The following is a 12,152-nucleotide window of genomic DNA, read 5'->3' on the forward strand; positions in this document are numbered from 1 at the left end:
ACAGTCTGTATCCCCCCCAAATCTCAATTAATGGTAGTGTGGCATACTTGGAGGTCATTGTGAGGTTCATCTCACAATTACAAGTGTTATCACTGTAAACAACCTTTGTAAAGACCACTTTAAAAATACAGTAAGTGGCTACAGTATGGAGATTAAAAATGTGTACCTACCGTATAATCAAAATACCAAATGTTACATAATGACACACCTGTGGCTTGGAATAAAATTTCCAGTGATGGTATTACATTCAGAATCCAAAGGTGCTACATCCCAAAGAAATGTAAACAAAACATACATATTCTTAAGAACTGACAGATGAGTTAAAAAATAACTCTGGTGATCACAAAGAAAGACACTGTGGTTGAGTACATGAAGAATTTGAAAATAATTGTTTCCTAAAATAAAAGGGATAAAACTTTTTTTGATCCTTAAAAGGATATGTACTCCAGCTGGCCAAAAACTTTTTTTCATCTCATTAAGAAATAAAACAGTAAGTCAGAACTTGTCACTTCTCTGCTTATAAACGTCGAACAGTTTCCCACTGCATCTAAAATAAAATCCAAGCCTCTAACCCTGACTTACAGATATGATGCATCCCAGCTCCCTCTCTGACTTTATCCCAGATTATTCTCCTCATATGCCACACACCTGCCACTTTGGTCTTCTGTGTTCCTGGAATATGCCCAACTCTTTCTGGCTTTAAAAGCTTTTGTACACAACTGTTCCTCCAGCCTGAAATAAGCTTTTCCCACCCAATTCAGGTCTTTGAATGGCTGACTCTCTTTTGTTGCTCAGCTGTAAGAACGTTCTCAGGAAGATTCTCTGAATACTCAAATACTCTACTTCTCTACAGAAGTATTTATCACCATCTGATATTTTTTATTGTTCATATATGCTTTGTCAATTGTCTCCCCCACACTAGGATTTCGTCTATATTGTTCACCCTGATATTCCAGTGCCTAACACAATATCTGGCAAATAGTGGGTGCTCAATAAATTCGTTGAATGTATGAATTATCTCATTTAGAACACCCCCAGGGATATAAATGTATTATTATGCTTTTTTTTTTAATGAGGCTCAGAGAGATTAAGTAACTTGCCCAAAGTTACAAATGGTAGCAAAGGAATAGAGAGAGAGGACTTGTGCCCGGTTTAAATTCATAGGCCTGTGTGATTAATCACTTTATTTTAACTGCCTTCCCCTAATAACTAAATTGCCTAAAATATACTGTGTCTCTTTTCTCATTAATTTAATCACACCTATCCTAACTATATCTCCAAAGCAGTAAATGTAATATATATAAGAAATCCAGGTCAAAAAATTTAAGAACGAGTGGAAGCTAACAACTCATCAGATACCTCTAACAGAAAGTCTGATGAAACAAAAGTTAAAAAAAAAAAAAAAGTGCTGCAAATAAAACTGCTGCAAGGACTTCAGTACTAAAGTGTGTGGGACAAGGTAATACAGCTCATAAATTTCAGGGTGGAGGGGATGGCAAACCAGTTCTTTTTTGTTTCTTTTAGCTCAATTTGCTATAGAAATGTCAAGGTTCACAAGAAAAGCAAGCAAAGGCATGTGCCCTTACCAGGAATCAAACTCGCAACCTTTTGGTGTACCGCATGATGCTCTAACCAACTGAGTCACCCGGCCAGGGCACATTTCATTTTAAATAAAAATTTTCATACCCATCTTTTTCCTTGCATTCAATCTGCAAAACTGATAAATGTGAATAGGTTATTATTGAGCCAATCACCGAACAGCTTTTAAGAAAACGAGAAACAAGTAAATATAGAGATGAGTGAAAATTCAAAACCTGCACTCCACTCTCACATTCTCTCTCCATGGTGCCCAAGCTACCTTAGAATTGTCTTTCTAATCTGCCCATTCCCCTACATCCTGACATCTCAATGTACTAAGAAGCCTCTGAAATGGATTCCTTCTCCATCTACTTTTTCTCCACCTAGCCACCACCATCCTCCAATCCTCCACCTCTTCTACCAAACCATCCCTCACACAGTGCTCCACAAAAGCAAAACTGACCACGTTGTTACCGTACTTTAGACGTCCATTGTTTACCCAATAGCTTACAAAACAAAGTATTAACTTTCTAAAATGGTTGATTTGCTCCTAAGTGTCAATCACATTAAATTGTCACTATTTCTGAACTTGTCCTAGTTTTTACATATACTTTTTCCTACATCTACAATGCTCTTATCCCATTTACCTTTAAGACCTATTGTAAATCACCTCTCCTCTACAAGAAACACCTAAATCCCAAAACAGAATTATTCTCTCCTTCCTCTGTACTCCCAGAGCACTTTGCACTTGCCATTTTAATACTTATTATAATATGTTATATTAATTACAGGAGGCAGTATAATGTAGTGGCTAACAAGACAGTCTCCAGCATAAGACAGATTTGGGTCCAACACCCAATCTTCTAACCTAGTAGCTATATGGCTTTAGGCAAGTTAGTTACCTTCTAGGGCTCCTTTTTTTTTTTTTTTTTTTTCATTAATAAAACTGGGATAATACATGAATCTGGCTCAAAGTGCTATTGTGAGCGCATTTATTACTACCCACAATGAGGCTAGTAAATGTTCAATGAACAGCAGTATAGCTGAAATAAAGAGGATCACAATTCTCTCTCTCAGACTGGAGGGGGATGTGGGGCCTTCCCCCACATGAGGAGAAATTATGTCTAAAGTCATCCCCACAGGGGTTGCATACACCAAAATATTTAACTAGCCTTGGGTATGGAAGTACAAGCAATTTTGGTTGTTTCTTTGTGCTCTTCTGCACTGGATATGTGCCACTTATTAAGAAAAAAAAATTATATGCACTTAAAAATCTGACCCATCACCTAGAAGCTGGATCTAATACAAAGTTAATACTCTATAAATATTTGCGAAATGAAGCAATTTCTATAGTACATTTACTTTTGCAAGTCTGTTTATATGCACTTATTTCTTTGCTCCTCATAATCATGTCTTGGGTAGGTAAGGTAGGTTATTATTACAACCCCTACAAAATGAGGTCAAGAATTCAGAAATAATTAAATAGGGACTACGCTGGAACTTAAAACCAAACTTTCTAACTTTTCAGAGTTTTCTTACTCTACTACTAAGCACTGAAAGTGGTTTTCTACTCACATTCCCAGGTCAGAGAGCTGAATCTCTTGACACCATCTGAGACGGAGCAAGCAAAGAAAATTTTTTTAAAGTACCTTTTTAAAAGTTTCTTTAATCCTTTCAAACAATAAAAAAAATCTGAGTACCTAAGTTCCCAATGAAATTGTTTCAGAAAGACTATGTAACCAGCAAAAACAGCAGGAGCTAATAGCCCCACTATGTGTCAGACACTGCTCTAACAATATATATATCTGTTTAATCCTTACTTAAATTCTCTGAAATGGATAACTTCTGTCCCTGTTTTACAGATGAGTAAACTAAAACACGCAGAAGTTAAATAACTTGCCTAAGATTACACAGTGAGTATTGAAAATGATCGAGGAATAAGGTCAATCAATTAGTTTTCAGGAATTCCACTTTATCTGAAGAAATCCAAAAAAGTAATTAGAAAAGATATATGCACTTCTATGTTCATTACAGCATTATTTACAATAGCAAAGATACAGAAGCAACCTAAGTGCCCATCAATTGACAAAGGGATAAAGAAAATGTAGTAGGTATATATAATGAAATATGGCTCATCCATAAAAAAAAGAATGAAACCTTGCTTTTGTGACAATATGGTTGACCTAAAAACTACTGTGCTACGTGAAATAAGAAAAAGATAAATACTGTATGATTTCACTTATATTTGGGATCTAAAAAACAATATAAACAAACAGAACAGAAACAAACTCACAGAGAACAAACTGGTGGCCCCAGATGGGAGCAGGGTTAGGTGGAATGGAGGAGAAAGGTGAAGGAATTAAGGAGTATGAATATAGTCAATAATACTAAAACAAAAACTAAGTATGGTGCCAAATAGATACTAGACTTATTGGAGTGATCACATCATAAAATATATAAATGTTTAATCACTATGTTGTCTACCTGAAACTAATCTTATATATCAACTATAATTGAAAAATAAATTTAAAAAATAAATTTAAAAAAAAAATTTACATGGTGTACAAAACAATAAGGTCAAGTACTCAAAAAACAAAAACTTGAGGGATTCTGGTCAAGATGGCAGCATAGGCAGACATGGCTTGCCCCTTCACACAGCCACATCAAAATTACAACTAAAATATAGAACAACCATCACTCAGAACTAACACAAATTGAGTTGAATGGGAGTCTGACAACTATGGAATTAAAGAAACCACACCCATCCAGACTGGTAAGAGGGGCACAGACATGGAACAGGCTGATCCCACATCTATGTGTGGAGGTAACAGTTCAGGAGAGATAGATATGTTGGGAGCGAGGAGTCCCAGCCCCACACCATGCCCCCCAGCCCAGGGTTCCAGTGCCAGGAAGATAAGTCACCACAACTTCTGGCTGCAAACACCACAGGGATTGAGTCATTAGAAGAAACTGCTGGTGCCTCAAGCAGTTCCTCTTAAAGAACTCACCTACTCAGACTCACTGCCTGTGAGCTCCAGCCGGGGCAGCAGCTTGAAAGGCACCAGTGGCATACAGGGAGAAACTGAAGTGTGTGGCATCAAGGCAAGCAGAGGCCATTGTTCCTTTTCTGAGCTGCGCATCAGCCCTCCAGAGAGCCCTTGAGTCAACAAGCTGGTGCCGTATCTGAGACTCCATCAACCTGGCTAACGCTGTTTGACCCACCTTGGAGATCCCAAAAGACTCTGCCCCACCTCACTTATGGGACCCCCAAGTCGCTTTTCCATAAGAAAGGCTGGTCTTGGGTCACACTTCACAACTTCCTAAATGCTCTCAAACAAGCAACAGCTGGCCTCAGTGAGCCCCAGGCCCGGCACTACCAGCAGCCAGCCTAGATTCACAGCTTGGCTTCACCTAGAAATCTCCAAGCCCAACAGAAGTAGCAGACATCTCAGATTGCTTTATAGCTCAGGCAGGGTGGCCCCGGGCAAAACACAGGTGGGGGCTGACCTTGGCCTGCACCACCCAAGAAACCCCCGGGCCAATGCACCCATTCAACAGCTACAGACCATGTCAGAGTGCTACCACTGTGCCCCTGCACAGTTGTTCCTCCAGGGAGGGCAGAGTTGGTGGTAAGTGGTCACAGCCAATCCTTGCAGCTAACTAGCTGGTTAAATCCCTCCCATTGGTCTGCCAACAGCAACCAAAACTCAACAACAAAGGAGGGCGTACTCAGCCCACAGGAAAGGTGCACCTCAAGTACCCAGCTTGGGTGATAGGGGAAGCTGTGCCATTGGACCCTACAGGACACCTACTACATTAGGCCACACGACCAAGACACAGAGTCAAAGCAGCTCTCCCTAATACACAGAAACAAACATAGGGAGGCTGCTAAAATGAAGAGACAAAGAAACATGGCCCAAATGAAAGAGGAGAATAAAACTCCAGAAAAAGAACTAAACGAAATGGTGATAAGCAATCTATCAGATGCAGTGTTTCAAAACACTGGTTGTAAGGATGCTCACGGAACTTTGTGATGGCCACAACAGCATAAAAAAGATACAGTAAGAAACAAAGGATACACTAATTGAAATAAAGAACAATTTACAGGGAAACAACAGTAGAGTGGATGAAGCTGAGAATCAAATCAATGATTCTGAACATAAAGAAGCAGAAAACAACCAATCAGAACAAGAAGAAAAAAGAATCCAAAGAATGAGGATAGTATAAGCAGCCTCTGCAACAACTTTACAAGGTTCAACATTAGCATCATGGGGGTGTCAGAAGAAGAGAAAGAGTAAGATATTGGAAATCTATATGAAAAAATAATGAAAGAACACTTTACTAATTTGGTGAAGAAAATGGACATGCAAATCCAGGAAGCACAGGGTCCAAACAAGATGGACACAAAAAAGGCCCACTCCAAGACACATCATAATTAAAATGCCAAAGGTTAAAGATTACAGAGAGAATTTTAAAGCAGCAAGAGAAAAGAAGTTAGTTACCTGCAGGGGAGTTCCCATAAGACTATCAGCTGATTTCTGAAAAGAAACTTTGCAGGCTAGAAGGGACTGGCAAGAAATATTCACAGTCATGAAAAACAGGGACCTACAGCCAAGATTGCTCAATCCTGCAAAGCTATCATTTAGAATCAAAGGGCAGGTAAAAAGCTGCCCAGACAAGAAAAAGCTAAAGGAATTCATCATCACCAAACCATTATGATATGAAATGTTAAAGAGACTTAAGAAAAAGATCAAAACTATGAACAATAAAATGGCAAGAATACATATCTCTCAACAATTGAATCTAAAAAACAAACTAAGCAAACAAGAAGAAGAGAGACAGAATCATGGATACAGAGAGTGCTTTGATGGTTGCCAGATGGGAGGGGTGTGTAGGAGAAAGGGTGAAGAGGTGAGGAAATTAAGAAGTACAAATAGGTAGTTACAGAATAGCCATGGGGATGTAAAGTACAGTATAGGAAATGGAGAAGCTAAAGAACTCATACACATGACCCATGGACATGAACAATGGTGGAGGGCAGGGGAAGTGCTTGCCTGAGGGATTGGGGGATGCTGGGTGGAGGGGAGCAAAGGGGGAAAAATCAGGACAACTGTAATAGCATAATCAACAAAATATAGTTCTTTTAAAACTTGAAAAAAAGCAATATATTTTATCTCAATTCAAAGAATCCATAATCCTTAATCTATGAAAAGAATAAAAGCATGTTCTTATTAGAAATTCTAATAATTACAAGCACTAATTTTCTCTTGTCACATGTTATTGTAAGCCTGTACTATTAGTTTAACAAAAATATTTGGCTTCAACTACAGAACTTTACAGCATTATTCTACAGCACTGCATCTTAGCTTTCTAAAACAAAAGGTTAAAATATTAGAGGTCTTGGTTTTGGGTTGTTATTTTTTTTAAGCAAAGAGCATATAGCAAAGGAAATAAACCAAACTTCCAAAAATGACAACTCCATCAAAAGACCACTGCTGAGGAAGTTCTCTTCTTAGCAGCATTTCTCAAAGCTAGAGCAGCCCTTAAGCTAGCTACAATTTACAATTACATATGGACCTTTTAAAAAACACAGAATATCTGGGGATGGGTATAAGTAAGGTTTTAAACAAGTGATTCTAACGTGTAGCCAGGATTGAGAACCACTGTTTTAAGGAAATCACATTACTACTTCTCACAGAGCCTTTGCCCATAATGGTCCGAAGAAGTATTCAGTCATCTTATTCAGCCAATTTGCAAACAACCAACAGAGTAAAATAAATAGGTCCCTTCAATTACTAAAAGAGGTATTAATTATAAGACCACTTAGCCCAAAAGAACAAACATCAAGGCAAAAGGATTCCACTGTAATGTTTTGGATAACAGAGTATCTTCAATTAACATGTCAAATATGTCAATGACCAAGCTGTTTCTATTTTTCAAACCCTAGATTTTACAATCTGTTAAATGGTACCATATTTTCTGAAAGCCCAATAATTCCAAATGAGCTGCACTAAAACAACCGTCAACCAAGAAACCGAGAGCCCCAAATGTGTCATCTTAAAAAAAAACAAAAACTAAAGATTACTTAAAATGAACTTTAAGGCTGTATAATTGCTGGCAAAGAAAATCTTTTCATGCCTTCATACAGAGGATATCCCTGAAAAGTCAAGATTGCTGTAAGAACTCTGGATTTCAAAATCATATGCCTACATTTTTGCATTGGCTACTTATAGTTTCACAGGAAGACTAAATAAAATAAGCTTCAAAATCAAATATTAAGATATCCTATTTATTACTGAAAAATACTAGTACAGGTCCACATCCTTTATTCAAAACCTTTGAGGACAGATATACTTCAGGATTTCTCACATTTTAGAAAGACATATGCTTCTACCCTAACAAAGCTCTGGAGGGTCTAAAACAGCTCCAATGAACAAACAAACAAATACTACAACAGTAAAATATGATGATTTTTTTATGTGAGATGAATGAAGATCATAAGCAGCCTTCTGTTGGTACAAGTCACTAAATTATTTTGCTGCAAACATTTGAAAAAACTTTTTTTTTCCAGAGCTTTGGGTGAAGCTATAATTCAAGATTTCTCAGTGATATGGTGATTACCAGAGGGAAATGGGGGTGGGGAGAGTTAGAAGAGGGTATAAGGGGAAAATAGTCAAGGGGACTTGACTTGGGGTAGTGAACACACAATACAACATACAGATGATGTATTACAGAACTGTACACCTGAAACCTATAATTGTATTAGCCAATGTCACCAAAAAATTCAATAAATAAATAAATAAAGTAATAGCTTTTTTAAAAAAAGATTTCTCTGTGATATTCAAGACACTGCAACTAACTGACTTTGGAGGGGAAAAGTCACTACAACAAAACATCCCTTTAATACCACTGTAATTCGAAAGAAACAACTCTGTTAGACACACAAAAATAAAATCCAAGTGGTGTCCACTAATTTTCATGATGATTAGAATAGCATTTAAGTATCCACCTTAATTTTTATAATACAATTTGGGAGAAGGCCAAACAAATTCTTCAACACATGCACATTTTCTGACTAATTTAAGCCTGAAGCAGAGAGCCAGATGTGAAAAAGGGACAGATAAAACACCTAACTTTGTACCTAGCAATATGGAAACAGAAGGCTTAGAAGCTAAGCAGACCTTTCACCACCACACAGGAAACTTAATTAAGCTCTCTAAACTCCAGTTTCTTCATGTAAGAATGAAGGTGGGCTGTGGGAGAGGGAGGAGGTGAGTGGGGCAGGGGAGAGCAAGGAGGGGGGGGGAGACAACCATAATAGAAAAACAATAAATAAATAAATAAAATACAGAACTACAAAATGTTTAGAAGAAAACATGGGAGCAAATTTTTAGAATCTATAAAAATCTTAGACATGATACCAAAAGCAGAGTTAATATAAGGAAAAAATCAATTTTCATCAAAATTTTAAAATGTTGCTTTGAGAAAGACCCTGTTAAAAAAAATGATAAGAAAATGAAATGGGAATGCTGTGAGAAGCCAGGATGAGACTCTGGGCTCTGTGGGTTGAATGGTGTACGTTTAAATTTTTGACCCATTTTCAGTTAATTTTTGTAAAATATAAAAGGTTTAGGTTGAGTTTCTTTACTTATGGACATCCAGTTCTTCTAACATCATTTCTTGGAATGAATATTATTTCTCCACTGAATTGTTTTTGTATGCCTGTCAAAAATCGGTTGGGCAAAACTGTTTGAGTGTTTCTTGTTTCTCTGTTCCATTCCATTAGTCCATGTATCTATCCCTCTGCCAATACCATATAATCTTAATTACTATAGTTATATAAGATCTTGAATAAAATAGAATTACACCCCCCCCACCGAAAAAGAATGAAGGTAGTACATATTTCCCTGTATTTTTAAGAGGATTAAATGAACTAACATTGAAAGTCCATATTGACTTAGAGTCAATATTAATTCCCTACCACTTTTCCAAAGATCAACTATATGCTGAAGGGGCACAGTATGCCTGCCTCTGATATGTCAGCAATTTTCAACCTTTTCATCGCATGGCATTCATGAACTAATTACTAATATTCGGCAGCACACCAAAAAATGTTATATCTTTTGCCGATCTAACCAAAAAAATAGGTATAATTTTGATTCATTCACACCAGCCGGCTATTGTGTTGGCTGTTGTCATTTTTTTACTTAACAATCTAAGGGAAAAGAGGTCAGTGCCCCTGACTAAATAGTCAGGTATTGCAAGTTTTAAAAATTCTTGTGGCACACCAGTTGAAAATCGCTGATATAAGTTATCTGGCAAATTTTATAAGACAAAACCATGAAAATATAACTTTAAAATATAATATCAAAAATGACTAATTTCTGAAATCAGGACAGCTTTTGTCCACACATTCAAACCAAACCTACCTACTCTCTCAATACCTTTTTGTCTTCCACACAACCAACTGCACATATAAGTGGGTGATAAATGAAAATAAACTACTATGCTGAAAAATGCATTCTTCTTACTTGAAGTAAAATTACCAGATCGGCCTAGGTTTTGCAGATAAAGGGAAACCATTACAGTATTAAGACTTCATCATTATACACAACTACTGTCCAAAGAACCCAATTTAAATCAACTTAGGGAAAAAAAGGCACAACAGACCAAAATCCAATTTCCATAAACTATCCACTGAATGAGAAAACTGGAAACTTTGGTCAGAATTATGCACCTAATGGATATTTAAATTGTTAAATGTACAAAAGGATGGAATCCTTTATTATTTTAGCCTACATTCAATTTTAATTTAGTTCCATTATGTAACTCAGGAATGTTGCAAAGCAAGGAATCAGTCTTAAAACCCAAGTTCTGAGCTGATTTAATGCTTCAGTGTTAACTATCTCCCCAAAGTACAGTATAACCTAGATCTCCAACACACCCAACTTGAGGGAAGGTATTTAATAAAGTTACCGTAGCTCCTGTGAAGTACAAGCTTTCCCTAAATGATATTAATACTCAAAACCTACTAGTTACTGTTAACACATCCATAAATAACCTACTAGGGCCTTACAGTTCCATCAGCTTTAAGAATATCACTTGCCATATGTCTTGGTAGTGAAACAAATGGAAGCCAAGCATTACCCAAACATATAATGTCTTGACAAGAATCTATATTATTCTGTGTTCTAATCCGATGTTATTTAATGTGAAAAGACTTGGAACTAAAAGCAAAAGAACCAGCTACCTCTTAACTACCTACACGACAATCCTTCTTCGTGCTTGCACTTTTTCCCCATAAATAGGAAACGCCAAAGAAAAGGAAAATAGAGAAAAGCCTATTTTTGCTAAGGAGAATAACCACAAGTGTGAGTTAACAAATGAGAACGCAACTGGGAAAGGGACCGGGTGGGGGGGCGGGGTGCGGCTGGTGAGCGCAGTTGGAATCCTGAACATTCCACCCAGCTCAGACGGTACTCAAAACATCTGTAACGACAGCTGCAACAGAGAACGGGGGTTGGGGAGGTAAAGGACCGTGGCTTGGGGGCTCAGAGTTGTGCCCGCACTTCCGGCTTTCTCGTTTGCTAACTCTTCTCTCACTCGCAATTCCCATCCTCTCATCCCATCCTGCTTCCTTCATAAAGAAATATGTACAATAAAACCAGAAGCAGAGAAGACAAAGAAACAGCATGAGGCTGGAAGGAGTGTCCAGAACAATGAGGGAAGAGGGTGCGAAGCGAAACTCCCGAGGAGGACAATGAAGGGTGGTGGAGGGGACCCCAGAGAGGCACCGAGGGAAACGTTGCCCGCGCGGCCCCATCTTGTGTCCAGGCGTCTGCCGCTGGTGGGCCCCAGGTTCGGCAGCATCACCCCGGACACGGCAAGCTGGACTGGGCCGGAGCCAGCGGGAGCGGCGTGGCCCAGAGGGGCCAGCGGGGCCTGAGCAGGTCCGTGGGCAGCTGCAAGAGGAACTCACCGGCATTCTGGTCTCGGGGCCAGAGGTAGTATGTGGCTGGGATCACGATAAGCCCCACGAAGGAGGTGAGGAAGTAAAAGAAGGTGTTCCCGCTGTCATCGTACTGAAACTGCTGCCCTGCCATGGCACACCCTCCTCTGCCACCCTCGTCTCACCGCCGCCCCCCACGACCCCACTCAGCGCTCTGACACCCAGCGCCCCGGCCCGGTGTGGCGCAGCTTGGACGCCGACGCCGCCTCTCCTCCCCACCCCCACGCTACTTTCGTGGACACGCTGCTGCTACCACGCTACAGTCGCCAGCTCTCGCGAGAAGAAATAGTTCCCGCCCCTCATGGCCTGTCCCTCCCCTGCCTCTCCTTCAAACGCTCGCGAAGGGAGACGTGGCGAGCACACCGAGGAACTCCAGGAGGTCCCGCCCTTGGGCCCGCCCCCAAAGCCACAACCACGCCCCTCAAGCTTATGTAGCTCCTCCCTTAGGACACATCTAGTCCTGGAGTCCCTTTACCTTCTTTGCTTCCTTTTCCAGTGACCCACTCCGGGTTCGGGGGTTCGGTTTGTGGAGTCCTAGCAGTGGTTTCCACGCTGAGTAGTGGGT

The 12,152-nt window shown here is 39.4% G+C and overlaps 1 protein-coding gene across 1 annotated transcript in view; it reads right to left on the reverse strand.

Annotated features, from left to right (window-relative positions):
* Positions 1-11,790, reverse strand: part of SEC63 (SEC63 protein translocation regulator) — a 75,771-nt gene extending 63,981 nt beyond the window's left edge. The window contains exon 1 of the mRNA XM_090279728.1: positions 11,558-11,790. Coding sequence (XP_090135854.1) covers positions 11,558-11,681 — 124 coding nt within the window. The 5' untranslated portion in view covers positions 11,682-11,790. The remainder of the gene's footprint in view (positions 1-11,557) is intronic.
* Between the last annotated feature and the right edge of the window lie 362 nt (positions 11,791-12,152).

Source organism: Furipterus horrens, unplaced genomic scaffold (assembly GCF_987537825.1).
Source record: "Furipterus horrens unplaced genomic scaffold, mFurHor1.1.pri manual_scaffold_6, whole genome shotgun sequence".
Lineage (NCBI taxonomy): Eukaryota > Metazoa > Chordata > Mammalia > Chiroptera > Furipteridae > Furipterus > Furipterus horrens.